Source organism: Sphaeramia orbicularis, chromosome 24, assembly GCF_902148855.1.
Source record: "Sphaeramia orbicularis chromosome 24, fSphaOr1.1, whole genome shotgun sequence".
In the NCBI taxonomy this organism is placed as follows: domain Eukaryota; kingdom Metazoa; phylum Chordata; class Actinopteri; order Kurtiformes; family Apogonidae; genus Sphaeramia; species Sphaeramia orbicularis.
The window spans coordinates 26704895-26720706 of NC_043979.1; the positions used below are offsets into that span (position 1 = coordinate 26704895).

General features: G+C 37.5%; 1 protein-coding gene across 1 annotated transcript; it reads right to left on the minus strand.

Moving 5' to 3' along the window:
* Nucleotides 1-274: 274 nt before the first annotated feature.
* Nucleotides 275-15547, minus strand: znf512 (zinc finger protein 512). The gene is made up of 15 exons (XM_030128044.1): nt 15273-15547; nt 12419-12551; nt 12243-12295; nt 12065-12123; nt 10867-11450; nt 9669-9791; nt 9454-9578; nt 8330-8416; nt 7963-8061; nt 7487-7654; nt 7203-7400; nt 6811-6912; nt 6667-6729; nt 6235-6333; nt 275-6125 (listed from the first exon to the last, which is right to left on the minus strand). The coding sequence occupies exons 2-15, from the start codon at nt 12516-12518 to the stop codon at nt 5394-5396; spliced, it is 2592 nt and encodes an 863-aa protein (XP_029983904.1). The 5' UTR covers nt 12519-12551; nt 15273-15547; the 3' UTR covers nt 275-5393.
* Nucleotides 15548-15812: the final 265 nt, after the last annotated feature.

A 15812-nucleotide genomic window follows, 5' to 3' on the forward strand; every position in this document is an offset into this window, starting at 1 on the left:
ACCAATTATTCTGAAACACAAGTCCAAGTATTGATGAGGTTATGTTAAAGTCAAAAGTTACTTTTTTTTTTTTATCCAGATGGACCATAATCAAAAGTTGTGACTGAAAAAATGAATGTCTTTTTGTTTTATGATCAACAGTAAAAGCTAAATTCATTAAAACAAAATAAAAATATTACTAGGAGAATGTCCTAATTTGACTTTCACATTACATAATTGTGCTTCAGCATTAAAAGAAACAGATTAAGAGACAAAAGAAAGACAAGGGTCAGAGCACTGAAAAAATGTTTTATCACAGTGAAAATTAGTTTAAGTAAAAAATAATCCATCCAATGCAACATGGGATAAACTGAGACAGGGGTATGGTATAAAGATAAACGTTATGTAAGTGTTAAAAGAGGTTCTGAGGCACAGAAAAGTCTATTAAAGTATGATTTGTGAAAACATTAATGAAATGTCTTAATGCTGAGCATTACACTGTTCAAAGTGCATGTATGACAATAACAATTTGGTCACAAGCATAAGAGGACATGGGGAGTATTTCAACTTTAATCTAAGTTCTGTTAAGAATAACAATGAGGTAAATGTACTTTTTACTAGAGTCCCCCCCTCATTTTTCTCTGACTTGTATCCACTGCATCTCAAAAGGCAGTTATATTGTACTTTTTAACTGCAGTGCATTAGTCTCAGAGCTTTAGTTATATTTCAGATACAGGTTTCACCTCCCTCTAGTTTTAAAAGTTTGTCACAAACTGAAGGATATCATGTTTTTTTTTTTTTTTGTTTTTGGGCGGCACAGTGGTCCCCTCACAGCAAGAAGGTCCTGAGTTCGATGCCAACACCAGGACCAACACCTATTTCTGTGGAGTTTGCATGTTCTCCCCATGTTTGTGTGGATTCTCTCTGTGTACTCCAGCTTCCTCACACCATCCAAACACATGCACTGATAGGTTAATCGGTTAATCTAAATTGCCCCTGGGTGTGAATGTAAGAGTGATTGTGTTTGTCTCTACATGTCAAGGTTGTCATTGAAAATGAGAATCAGTTCTTAAGTAACATACCTGGTTAAATAACAGTTAACTAAATACATTTTTTAAAGATTGAATTTCAGATTGTCCTACTACTTAATTTAAATAAACTCTATAAACTAGATGACATACAGGAAGAAACCTCCAAGGTACTGTCTTTAAATCAAGTGTTTGACTGCCTGATGAAGGCATGAAACAAAAACACATTGAAGTGTGTTTTAAGGCCAAATATGACCATGCCATGAGAATAAAGGTATTTTAATGCTTAAGGTGCCTTGGAGTTTTCTTCCTGTTCGTCATCTACTTTATGAATCCTTTTTTCCTCAAACAACTCTTTTTTTGGGTCCTAGAAGCATTCCTTCCCATGAATTTTTAAACTCTGTAAATCTTACTGATTTGCTGGAAAGTGCATCAAGACAAAGTTGAAACCTCTTTTTCTGAGCTCATGAGACATTTACTTTTTAGTGTTGTATTGTAGTGAGTACCTCCAAGTATTTCATTTTATTTTCAGGTATCACTTTGAAGTAGAGAGTCTGAATACTTTCTCCAACACAGAGAAACTGCAATATTATTCTAGTTAAAAAATTAGAAAACGTTTGAGTAAGGCGTCTTTGTGAAAAAAAACCAAAAACACACAGTTGTCCTGCTCACAGTTTTAAAACTAAGCCACAAGTAAATACCAAATTAATGACTGTAAATAATTTACTCATAAGAAGATCACTGCATGTTAAATGAATAAAAACAGAAGCTTCATGAAATACTTCCCATGTCCTTAATTATTAAAAAAAAAAAAAAACAGGCTGTTTTTTCTAGAAGGCATCTGATGGAGATTAACGGAGGGTAAAGCACTTTGAACAGATAAAGAACATATTTCTGTCAGCATATATATATATACAATTTGTTGACTATTTAACAGATTAAAGGGCAATCACACTGACATTAAATAAAAGTGATAACAAGACAAACTGAATTCAACAGAAGTAAACAGTGGGGGAAAAAAACTCCTCTAATATAAAAGAGTCGTACAAAACTAATCCAAAACAAATCGAGTTCCGATGTGACAAACAACTGACAACCATCCATAACCATACATCACAATAGTAGATACAAAATGCAGAGTACATAAACTTTAGGTTACATGCTATTGGGTATTATATTCCATGAGAATGAGAAAAACAGGGCTGGTTTTAAAGAAAAAAAAAAACCCCACCAATATTCCTCATAAACTCTTGGAATTTTAACACATACTGGCAGTAAAAATCTGCTGTGTGAAAACAACATTACTCTGTTCATGTGATCATTAATAAATACACTCTGGACCATTTGTCTGCTCTGAAATATGATTGACAAACCCATTTTTTCCCCTCAGCATCATATAGTCACATTTATTGGCCAAAGTTGTTTTTTGTGATCAATAACGGCTGTATTTCAGATTTTACCTTGTGCTTTTGTCATGTAAAACCCATCCTACTTGGATTATTTCAAATAGAAAGCTGAGCATGAAAGTTCGTTTTCATAGCAGGGAAACAGTACCTTATTCTGACCTTTCACCTAAAACTGTCAAAAATCTAGTTTAATTTTTGTCAAATAAAATTGAAAAAAGAAAAAAAAAAAGTTTTAAATGGATCTGTAGGCTTGTTTCTTTTTCTTGGAAATTCACAATCAAGAGGATTAAGTTCATATGTGGCAAGTGATGCCATCTTTAAAGGAATTATATTTGTTTCCATTTCATTTGGACGCTAATCACAAAGACTAACACTTTAACAGGTTGATTCTTACAGCTAAGTATAGCTAGGACTGATGGATGAAGGGGGAGATGTTAAGCCATGGCTCGCTTGAACATCTAAAATCAAATAACATTAATAATGGAAATAATTTTGGGCTTTTGATTGAGTCGTGTGCTGAAAATGTTTCTCTGCGGACAAACGACAGGACTAGAGACTTATGGGAGTTTTTGTTATCACAGTGAAGTTGCAGGCAAAGACGTATGATAAATATGTTTTGATGCACAGACATGAATGGAAATGATGCTTTAACCCATTAAGACCAAAACTTCTGAATGAGTTTTTTTTACCTCTACATTCAACCTTTCCTAAGTAATTGATCACCATTTATTATATCATTATCCGCTGCATTTTACATTTTTCAGTAGAAATCAGGTATTTTCCTACCGAATATGTCAACGTTAATAAGAGCTCAGACTAAAGTAAAAGGTTATTACATCAAAACGGTGACAACTGAAGAGAAATTGATTTGTTTCTGCAATATATATCATTAACTAAACATAAAAACATCTATCAACAATCTGCAGAAGATGACCATGTTTACGAGGTCTCTGAACATCCAAAAAAAGACACATATGACTCTACTGAAAAGGTGATAAGTTGCTTTTTGTCTGAACTATTTAAGCGTGTTGATAGGATTAAGTTAACCTTTTTTGATCAGTAGATGCTTTTGGTCACTGGTGGCTGTTCAGGTCTTTGAGGGTTAAAAAGAAAACAGGGGTGTATTTATCAGAATGATAAACTGCTACTTACTGCTACTACTGTTGGATATGAACTATTATCACCTCATTTGTATTGCTGAGAATTCATTGTTTTGTTAGCCTGCACAATTAAATTTAGTTCAAATACAAATGATCATGAGGTGAAGACAAGAAGAGAATGAGGAGAATGTGTACTATGATTTAGGCTGATGTGCTGAATGTAAAAATGAGACCAGGCGATGAGTAGAATGAAGTGATTATATATATATATATATATATATATATATCATACTTAAGAGGCACAAAATATGTTCAGAGAGAGAGCACTTAGACAAGTCTAACAAAATACTATACTTCATCCTCTCCTTTAAGTATTTTTTCCCTTTTAGGTAAACATGAGAGACAAGAAGGGCTTATCAAACGTGTTAAAAGAATAAGACACATTTCAAAGATAAACACACGTTACACTACATTTCTCAGGGCTATACACTGACAACCATTTGAAGACAGAGAAAGAGCATCTAAATTAAAAGTGTATAAGGTTTCGTAACTATGCTGACGTTGTGAGGATATCAGTCAAACATCAAATGAAAAGCTTTCTCAACCTCCAAAACGTCGGGAGCTGGTTGCACCAACTGGACTTACACCAAGTCCAGACTACACCTGGGCTTGTATTTGTGACCATGTGACAGTGACTATTGTCTATCTATTGTCTCACTGTCAACAACCTCTTACTTATGTACTAGTATGTATAATCTCTAATTTCCACCTATAGTGAAATAAGAAATCCTATCATTAATTCATTTATTCAAACAGATCATCTTTACTTTGTTTCATTCACATTTCAAATTATCATATGGCCAAAATATGTTTATATCCTGTGCACATTTGCTTTGGTTCTGTCCCGAATAAGTCTCTTACCTGAAAATCTACACATTGTAAAGTCTATGCATGAGGTGTGTAACAACACACTGTGTACAAATACTGAAAATGTAACACATTTTAATTTCAGCAAGTAATAACAACCAGCTTGGATGCTGCAATTTTGTAATGAAAGGTTGCATATTGCTATTGTTATTAGAAAATGCACGAGTTGCCCTTCAAGATGAAAACAGATTGTGATTTATTACATAATAATTAACAAAAACAATTCTTACTCATGACAGCCAAGCTAAATTAAACTAACCAAATATTAAATTAGACTAGTGTTCTGGTTTATTCTCATCTTAGACTAAAAAGTCATGCAAACACAGTAAAAATCTCATCATGTTTATCTTACAGTCTAATGAACACGGCTTATGTCAAAAGTCAACTAAATAAACTCATCCATGTTTTTTTTCTAGCAGGGTTAATGGATGAACGGTCTTTTGACACTAACCCCAAAAAGATGATGAAAAAGCTTCAGCTTGTTGAAAATGCTGCAACCAAAAGCGCAACTCCAGTATATTTTGTGAAAACCACTGCAATGTGCAATAATTTATGAAGTGAACATTTGTTTTTTCCATGAGTTGTTACAAACTCATTGTTGCAAGCAAATGTTTTTACTATGCCAAGTTGTGTTGACAAAAATCATTTAACAGCCCACATTTTGATTTATACCACATAGGCATGTAAATTCAGCTCTGTTTTTGGAAGAATGAGGCTTAAACCTAGTGGTGCAACTGATGATAATGTATGTCTAAGTTGGAAGATATGAGTGACTTAGCTTAAGACCAGACGTAAACCCTGTTGGTGCCTCCAGCTCTAGAGGTTTTAGGTCCGTGGCGTCATGCTCACCTGTTGGACCTGTGGATGATGCACATACTGAATCCTCTATTTCTAATAAAATCTACATTAAAATCAGCTCTGGTGCACAACACCCAAGTGTTATTAGTCTATGTTTAAGTGTTCCTCTGTTCTTTTCCAGACTCAGGGTGAGCCTCCATGTCATCTGGCCTTTTCAGGTTCCACTGGTCCATCTGTTTCAGCCGGTCCTGCTGCTCCACCTCTGATTCACTGGATGAGCTGCCAGTGTTACTGCTGTTACTGGTACTACTGCTGCTGCCGCCACACCCATTCCCACTCCCACCACCAGCACCAACACCAGCTTCTCCATTAGAACTGAATTCAAAAGAATCCTTCTGCCTTTCATCCACCTTCCCCCTCTCCCCTTCTCCTTCTCCTCCTCCTCTCTCCCCCTTCTCTCTCCTCTTCACCTCCACAACTTCACTACTGTCCTCTCCTGGTTGGTCCGAAGCATCTATTTCCATTTCAATTGGCGCTAATTCTCTTCGGTCCATGTCCACCCACACTGGCCCTGCAGGAGGCTCCAGAGGGGTATAGTGCATCATCGGCTGCTGGATCTGAGTGTCCATCTGCGGAGGAAGGTTCTGGTGCTCTGGATGGAGGAACTGGGCCTGGTGCTGGAGGTGATGCAGTGGCTGCAGGGGATGCTGATGGAGCTGGTGCTGCTGATGGTGGTGGTGGTGGTGATGATGATGCTGATAATGCTGGAGGTGGTGGTGGTACTGATCTGTGATCTGCTTGTCCATGTTATGAAGAAACTCCTTAGGCTGGTTTCTGAGGAACTTCTCAAACTTCTTGGAAGCTTTTTTGTTTGTCACAAACCAGTCCTGTTGGGGACAGGAGAAGACGAAAGACAAAAACATGACATGAGATAGGTTGTTGTAGTGTATGTTAGATGTAATGTCATCTGCATAGAGTAACACATAAAAACATTACCTGTGAATGGACAGAGTTGATGTGGTATTTCACACCACTCTCTGAGTTAAACTCTTTATTGCAGATCAGGCATCTGTATTTTCCAGCTTCAAAGTCCCCCTGAAACGTGATCAAATGCAATAAAAAAGATGGAAAATCACATATATTTACCTGAGATGGAGTGGATTTGATAATATCACCAAATGGAAGGATCTTTTGTAAGAAACCATGATGGCTGTTTGAATCCTCTATCTTATCAGAATTAAACAAACAAAGTATATTTTTGTAAATAAGAACAAAAAACAGTGCTACAGCCTTCATGCACAAGAAACATATTTGCCTTACTTCTACTTGATCTCATGTGTACTACTGCTCAATCCAAATGATAATGAAGGACAATATTCAAGATTAAAAAATAAGAAGGATGAGAGAAACAGAGGAGAGGTGATATACCCTTGTGCAGAGTCCCAAATGGGCCTTAAGTCCAGATACACTGGTGTAAGTGCTGCCACAGCCCTGAGGAATACACAATTACATTCTAAGACCCTCGAATTAGACACTCCAGTTTTCTTTTAAGATATTAGATATTATTTGTACCTGGTTGGGACAGTGGACCTTCCTCTGAAGCTTCACCTCATTTTTCCATTTCCTCAACACATCCTGGCTGAAGGCAGGCAGGCCAGGGCGGGCGTATTTTAACTGAAAAACAGAACAAACAAGAGGATGTCAGTAAAGCTGTATTCCCTGGTTGAGGTTGTGTTTATGTTAGTTGGATCATGCTGGTTTTACATGTGGTTGTCTGGGAGATGAAAATATCATGGGGACAAAAGGTAGCTGCTGGGATCTTTTCATACATGGTAAACATGAATGCAGCTGTCAGCACCGTCTGCAGGCCTTTATACAACCTGAGAACACCCCTTTAGTCAAACACAGTCAAGACTATCCTCGTATCTGCCAACGAATTCAACATAAACTTCAACTTTTCTTGCCTTTTTATCATCAGGCACCAGGTCAGACTGAAACTTCCTCTTCGGCCAGTCTTTGGGCAGTTCGTTGTTTGCAATCTCGGCCAGGTGAAAGTTTGCTACCTGTGCCGACGCCCTCTGCACTCGCCCACTAGCCGTCCTCTCTGGGTTCGCCTCCCTCTCGGCCTTGAGCACCTCGTCTTCCTCAGTCTTCAGTGGTGTCTGGACAAGATGAAGAGGAGAACGTCATGAGGCTGACTGATATTAATCAGTGTTTATCAAGGACTAAATAGGCGACCATGACTCACCGGAGCATGCTCTGATTTAAGGTGGTATTCAAGACCAGCCTTGGACTTGTATGATTTCCCACAATGAGAGCAATTCAGCAGCATCTTCTCCAGCTCAGACTCCTCCTTTCCACATTTCTTCATGTGGTACACGTAGCCCATGATGCTGGTGAAGGCAGCGTTACAACCCTGAAATGAAAACAAAACCATCCAAGAGTGATCAGCTCTTGTCTCGGATAATTAAATATCTGATCTTCAAGCCTTTTCACGTGGAATAGTCTGGGCTCAAAACTGTGTTCTGTCACCGCTTTAATATATTGTAATTTATGACAACTGATAACAGCACGCACAAGCATGACTACAGGCAAGTTCTCAGATGATATAGCTACTGTGAATCTCATAAAGAACATAACATAGCATAGCATAGCATAGCGTAACAGAACAGAACAGAACAGAACACAACATTGGACCTTTATGAAGGCTAATGAAGACTTTACCTCTTTGGAGCACTTTAATTTCCCAAGTCTCTTCAGGATTTTACGCAGTTTGTCTTTGATAGCCCGGTCATCCAGGTCCTTGGCATCATCTGCTGAAGGCTGAGAACAAGCAAAAAGGTGAAATAAAACCAATATCCAACACAAAGAACACCCCAGTGAATGTTTACTTTATATGGGATTTACGCTATAGGCTCCACACAACAAAAAGCAGGTTTATTAGCAGAGGAAATGCTAAGAAATTAGCCAAATACAGATCTCAGTGAAGAGTGAAAACATAAACACCGGCAAGAATTGTTTTAGAGTTTAAAAAAAAAAAAAAAAAAAAATCAAACATGAAAAGTTCAGAAAGAGTGTTAAAAGTTCTCACCAAGTGGCTGTGGTCTGCCATGATGTGATACTTCATTCCTGTTGAAGACTTGAGCTGTTTCCCACAGTGTTGACAGGTAAAAGGTTGCTGCACACAGAGATTCATTCTATTATGATTGAGATTTGGAAAACTCTGTTACAGTTTTTCCTTGGTTTCCTTGGAGTTGCTCTAATATTTCCCTTGCTTTTCTATTATTCACATGTGTAACTGTATTATTGTGAAATAGTTTTTTCAACGTCCACAGCTGATTCCTTTAAACCCTCTATTATTCTTCCATTTATTATCATTTTTAGAATTTTTTAGTTTTACCATTTCAATTATTTTTATTGTAAATATTGTTCTTGTTCTTTGTTGCTGTGACACAGTAAGTTTATCTGATGTAGAACTAAAACTGCTTTTCCTTAACATAGCTTTTTAGGTGTTTCCACTGAATAAGAGCAAGACCAGACACTATAAACCTCTATTTCTATTACCATCTTCTCCAAGCCCCTAGAAAAATAAATATGATTTAAAATCATGCAGATCACAGCCTGGGTGATCCAGAATCATGCATTGCATCATCACTGCATTGCTGAAATTGGTCCTTTGATGGAAACTCCCTGCTCATAATGTGCTAAAAGCTAATGTTAAAGCTGTGTCCTGTGTGTATTGGGCTGGGTAAAATGAAGAAACCTCATTTAGCCAAAGGAATAATAAAGTGAGTTAACCTTTGACCTCTGAATGCACTGGAAACACAATGCACTGTAGGCTGAACCAAGCCAAGCTGTGCTGAGTCAAAGCAGGTCGAGCACCACAATATGGGTTTATCTTATCACACGTGTAGAATTTAGGACATATGCATGCAGGTAGGATGTTGCTTTAATTGGCTTTTAAGTAATACTGACCTAAAACCATCTGGCGTCTTTTGTATAAACAAAAACTAAGACACAAAACTTACAACACATACAGAACTTTGAGTTTTTGGATAGAGACTGTCAATAATTCACATTTGACAGCCTTAGAGATTTCTTTAAAAATATCAGAATTGTCCAGAAAACAGTTCAATTCATGCACTGTGAAAAACACATCAATCTGCAGATTAACATCAGTACTGGATATCAGAGATGCTAACACTTTGTGCTCACCAGTCTACAGTTCTCCATGTGTTTCTTCAGCCCTTCCACTGTCTTTCTGCTCACACTTTTACATTTCGGACATGTCACTCTGCCTTTGGCCACAATCTGGAGCTGCCAACATTCCTCTTGGCTTCCTGAGGAGACCAACGCATTAAGATGTAATTTACTTAAAACAACACATGATGGAGAGGCCAGCCTGGATCCACATCTCCCCTCTCTCTCACCAGGGGGGTAGGTGGGAGGCTCCTTCTTGGTGGGAAATTCTAGCGGTTTCTGCTCGTCACTGGGCGGAGCTGTGGAGGCTTCTGGATTGTTCTGAGGACTCCCAACACTGGCTGCATCCGAACCTGGAAGAGAATCATGTCTAATTCGAGACGATCTAAGAACTGGTCATGCAGGAGAAAGTCCTCCAAATAAGTAAGGTCCTGCTTTGACTTATGTGTAGGACTTACTATCAGAATGGTTGGTAATTCACTGGAGCCACTGCCCTCTGCTGGTTGTGTAAAGTTATTAACAAGTGGGTTTCACTCCATCTCCACTCTGCACTTTTTACATGTTCAAGTCTTTATGGTATATATGATTAATTTGTATATTTTGACCACATCAGATACAGATTAGCCTTATTGATTCCCAGGGGAAAAGTCATTTTTTTAATCAATTCAATAAAATAAAAAAAAAAACTGAAAGAAATAATCATCAAACTGAGGTGTTGTATACTTTGATGGCAGTGAGTGGGAGGGCTTTTCTCTACCTTTCAGTCCTGCATCTTAATGATGTTTATTGCCCACTGCAGACCTTTAAAATATACTATTTATTTCTAGTGTTGTAGGACTGTGATAGTGAGATTTTTTTTTTCAGGAAGAGGAAAATTCTCTCTTCTATGAGGCATTTAAACATGCATTTGTATTTCAAATGCACATTGCTCATTCATGACAAGGTCTGCCATTAAGAAAGTAATATCACTGGAAAGAGCATATAAGTCAAAAAGGTTTTCTGAAATCTGGTGTTTTGTGGTGGATTAAAGTTAAAGTTTTTCAGTTTTCAGAAGTTAAAGTTAACTTCTGAAGAGTCAAATGGGTAAAGATGGATTATAATACTATAATATCTAGTGATTTGATTTAAACACAACACAAAAAGAACCACAGCATGTAAAGTATCAATTGAAATCACTAAGTTTTTAAGAATTTATAAAAAATATTATTGCAATACTTCATCGTTTCAATAGGTTCTTGCACCCATAATATTGGGATGCGACTTTTCTTTCCTGTCTTTCCTTCTGGTTTCATTTTAATTTCAGTTGCACAGTTTACTTCACTAATACAAACATGACAACTGTGTAGATTACATTTCTAAAAGTTGCTCATGGGAGGTGGTTTGTTGAGTCCCACTAATTCATATAATCCAGTTAGTATGAATGGTTACCTGGTCTCCAGACATGTCCTCTGTGCTCTGAGTCTCTACTTGTGTTGCTCCATGCCTGGTCTTGGCCACGCCCACTGATCCATCCCTGCTCTGATCCAGAGGGGGGGTGGTCTCTTCCCGGATCCCCGCCCATGTTCCAGGTCTGATTGTGTCCTCTTTCTCTGCTGGCTGCCCAGGCCTGCTCTGAACCTCGGTCTTGGCCCGTTATCCATGTCTGATCTGGTCCTGTACGAGCTCTGTTCCGGCCTGGAATCCACGTATTTTGACTTGAATGTCCTGCTCGATCTCTGCTGGAGCTCCACCCCGGCTCCTGCGCTCCTTGCTCTCGGCCGGGCTCCCAGGCCTCCGAGCTCGGGCCTCGGCTGGAGTTCCAGCTCTGGTCCTGGGGCTGGGACGCCTCCCTTCTGGACTCTGAGCTTTGGGGCCATGAATCTTTTGTCACCATTCTTGGGGGCAGCCTTGCAGTGGGCGGAGCCACTGAGCCTGAGTCTGCCCCATTGGCTAGACCACCTGATAACATCACTGAGCAGCTGGTGGATGGGTATTCTACCGTTCCTATGGAAACACTTTGGAGGTCCTCATACCTGATTGATCAAATAACAATAATACACTATTATAGCAACACAACTGAAACAAGTGGAAGCATAAAAACACTAATAAATCTGCATTAACACCCTTAAGCATCAAAATTCACAGACATAGTTGACATGAGTCTGACAAAAAATAAATAAATGAATAAAAATAACAGTAGCAAAACGATGATGGGCAGATAGTCAGACATGATGGATTCTATATGGAAACTACTTCAGGAAAAATCACAAAGTACTTCATAATAATGAGAATATAAACTGTATATTGTTATTGTAATTTATGTGGTTATGCACACCCCTCTTTAAATTTTCTTATTTTACTTTTTTTTTTCTGTATAAAACCTTCTTTAAAAAATAAAATTATAAAAAATACCTCCCCCCCAAAACAAACAAACAAACAAACAAAATTATAATGACTATATATTGCCTAAGTAACTCTAATCACTCTAACTAGATTTCTCTCAATACAATGATTCTGCTGTAGTTTGTTGTAATGTTAGTTTGCGAGGCAGCCTCAACACTGTTACTTGAACAAGTCTGTTGTGAAAGAGGACTAATTGTGTTGTGTATTGAGCAAATTCAACTGAACAGAAAGTTTAGTCTCTTACCTTTTTCTACCATATGTTCTTTTCATCTTTAGAGCATCTCGGGCGTGAGGATTATCATTCTAAAACATTCAAGTTCAGAACTTGAGATCCAGTGGTGTGCATAAAGTGCATAAATACTTTGACAGAATTCAGCAACAGGATGTATACTCTAGTCATACAGTGTGTATTTATGTTTTACCTTAGAGAATCCAACTGCATTAAAATCACAGGCTCTTTCTGGCATTTGCTGAACTGTTGGAAAATTTTGGATTTAATTAAAGTAACTTGATAAATAAAGATAAACCACCTGATTGTCTGTTATAATGATGAAAACCTGCTGCAGTACAGGTTTGATTTCATGTCTTTTTACTCTACCTGGACATGGCACTCCGCTTTTTGGTTGTGATTGGGTAGACTTCCTCTTCCTTGGCACATACAAAGGCGACATATCCCCACCAATGTGAGAGGGGTCCATTCTAGGGGGGACAACACCCAAAAAGAATCACCCCTGAAAACACAAGAAGAATGGCGTTCAGTAGAGTTCCCCAGCTATAGACTCAATACCAAAGAACACTGGAGAGTGTTATGTATGTTGCTTCAACTCTGGTGTGGCGCTGCTATTAACAATTATTTTCATTGTTTATTCATGTAATGATTACTTCTTGATTTATTGATATGGGAGAAAATGATGAAAATATATCTCCAAAGCCAAAGACAACAGCTTCAAATATCTACGCCTGTCACAATGATGAAACATGAGTTGACAATTCATGACAATCATTTAAATAATTGGGATTAATGATATTATTGTGTATTCTGTCAACTTTATGCAACCACTAACACATGGGAAAAGCTACAAAATCTAAATAAACCATAAGCTGTGGCCCAAATAGTTATATTGTGTATGAATCTGTATGAAGACCATTTTTGAAATAAGAAAACTGCTGATAGTCCTCTTTGATTGCAACGAGATGAATATCGATACTATGTACCAGGGATATGTTAGGAACCAGAACACACTTAGGACTACCAAAACCACCAACACATCAATGCTATGTATCCACAGACTGTATCACCCACTGAATCAATTATAAAACTCATTGTTTACACACAATGTATTATGGTAACATCAATTTTTCTTCTTCAAGTCAGTCGATCATAATAACACTGTGTCTTTTCATCTTCACATGTTTTGTCACAGTTATTGTGATTATGTATATTGTTTGGTCCACAAACCAAAGATATTCATTTTACTGACATAGACGAAGACAGAAAACAGAAAATATTTGACAGGATGCAATGAGACAAATCTGTTACTTTTTCCATAAAAGCACTCAGACTATTACTATCATATGATAGTAATGCACATGAAGAGTAAACACCATTTGCTATAGTGCAAGTCAAAAGTTTGGAGAGATCCAGTCTAATTCAATCACACATGCATGTTTCTATTGTGTATTTGCAACAAATTAAATAGTTCAACTGTTTGGTGATTTTTTTTTTGACCAAACAGATATATAAATGTACAGATATAAGTACAAAAAGCTTAGTATTTGTCAACTTAGGCAGTGACAGTAGATTCTGGATGAAATTCATGTGGTTATATCACTAGAAGTTTGTGTTTTCAACAGGTTTGCCGAACATGGCAACTCACTCCATACATACAGGTTAAATCCCTATAGAAAATTCATCTAATGGTTCAACACTAACACATATCAGTATGTGAAGGATTGAAACTTTCCCATACTTCTCGTGTAAAACTGTTATAGCTACTACGGGAGGATTTTACCATGAAAATAGAGTTGAACTATTTTGTACCAATATTTGTACATTTATATTAAATGACCAAGTTTGCTGCATATAAGTAAAGAAACATGCATGTGTCAAAATAAAATGGTAAAAGACTATTTCATAACATTTGACTTGCACTAAATACAGGAAAATTTAAAAAAAGGAAAAGCTTCAGGAACATATTAAAATGTGACCCGCTCCTGTGGTAAAGAAAATATCCTCAGCTTCCTGATAAAACCTGCTAAGTGACATTTTTGGTTGGGAATAAAAACCTGCTATCTTCCCTATTATAGCTTCAAATTTCAGTCTCCTGTGAAAGTTGTTTACATTCCATCATAAGTACCAACATTAAAGGAACAGATATTTTTTTGGTCATATTTCACAGTTTCCTGTTATATAAACAGTTTTTTATTTCTCCTGTAAAATTTGCCAAAAGTCACATAGCAGGTTTTATCAGGAAACTGACGATATAATAATACAATAATATAAGATTAGATCCCCCTATATTTCAGTCACTGCACTGATCATTTACCACTTATCATCTTTTCCTTGTATGTAAATCTAACAGGTGCATGAAAAAGTTTCATCTGAAATTCTTTTTGCATTGAAAACAGACTCATTAAAGGTCATGTGTTCTGTGACATGGTGATAGTTTAGGGGAAAAACACTGAAATACGGAAAATATAAGATCATTTTATGGCATCACAGTTACTTTTGCTACTTAAAAGAATAATTTAATGACTTTTCTGCATAATAGTAGCTTGTTTTTCATATAACAACAATAATGTGAATATTTGTCATAATTATGGCTCACATGTTCATAATAATAAATAAACTGCTGATCACGAGATGTTTCTGAAATGTTATTATTGAGAAATATATGATAAGAAAGACCTCATAATGAGATGGTAACCTGCTCTGAGTCTTAACAGTCATTATTCAGATGTAAAGTATTTTCTTCTTATTATGTCATGTGATTGCAAAGGGAAGGATTTTGCCACAAATCACCGAAGACATGTGCATGTGTTCCTGAAGAGCTGTTTCCTGCTTAAGTCCCGTTATGTTTATGCTTATTTGCGTCCTGTTTGACATATAAACGGCGTCTGCGTGTGTTTGTGACATGTTGGCCACTAGCTGCTGAAAAAAAAAAAAAAAACATAAACAGAGACATAAACACTGCCCTGATATGAGGGATATTCAGTGCGTAATGGTTATTACAGTCTACGGCGGATAAGATGCATTCACGGACAGTGGCAAAGTGAGTTAAATAAAAGGAAAAACACATCCATCAATGCATGCGTGGATAAAAAATGATTCTGATGACGATGTGGAGGGAAAGGTTTTTTTTTTTTTTTTTTGCTTCCATGTGCAGATAACTGTAGCCTGTCTGCGCTACTTCATTGTTTCTTTACGCATTGGTAGAAATGTGAGAGCCTACCGTCCTACAGCTCACTCCCTCTGCAAGGACGGCGGGGCTGGCCTCCATGTCTTCGAGCCTGGCCTCCTCTGTCGCCTTTCCCCCGGCAGTGGTACCACCAGGAAGACGAACATCAAGGAAGGCCCGAATATTAAAAAAAAAAAAAAAAAAACACCCTTCTAAAATGTATCCGCATCTAAATAAGAAACAGCGCCTCCGTCCACTGGCATAATTCCGCACAGTGTGTGTGTGTGTATGTGTATGTGTGTGTGTTGTTCAGTGGAACGCCCTCCTGCCGGAGACAACAAATAAGACCCGCATCTGCTGACGCATTCAGGGGCCGTAGGAAAACACAGGATTATCTGAGCCACGACAAGACAGGCTATTTATGAGCCAAAGTAAAAGCACAAACATTAACCCTTTCATGCATAGTGGTCACTACAGTGGACAGTTATTCTACAGCTGTTCTCTTGTATATTCATGGATTTTATTATTTTAGTTTCATATCAGCCAACACTATACACAATACACTGTAACTGATAACATTACAGTAACTTGGCT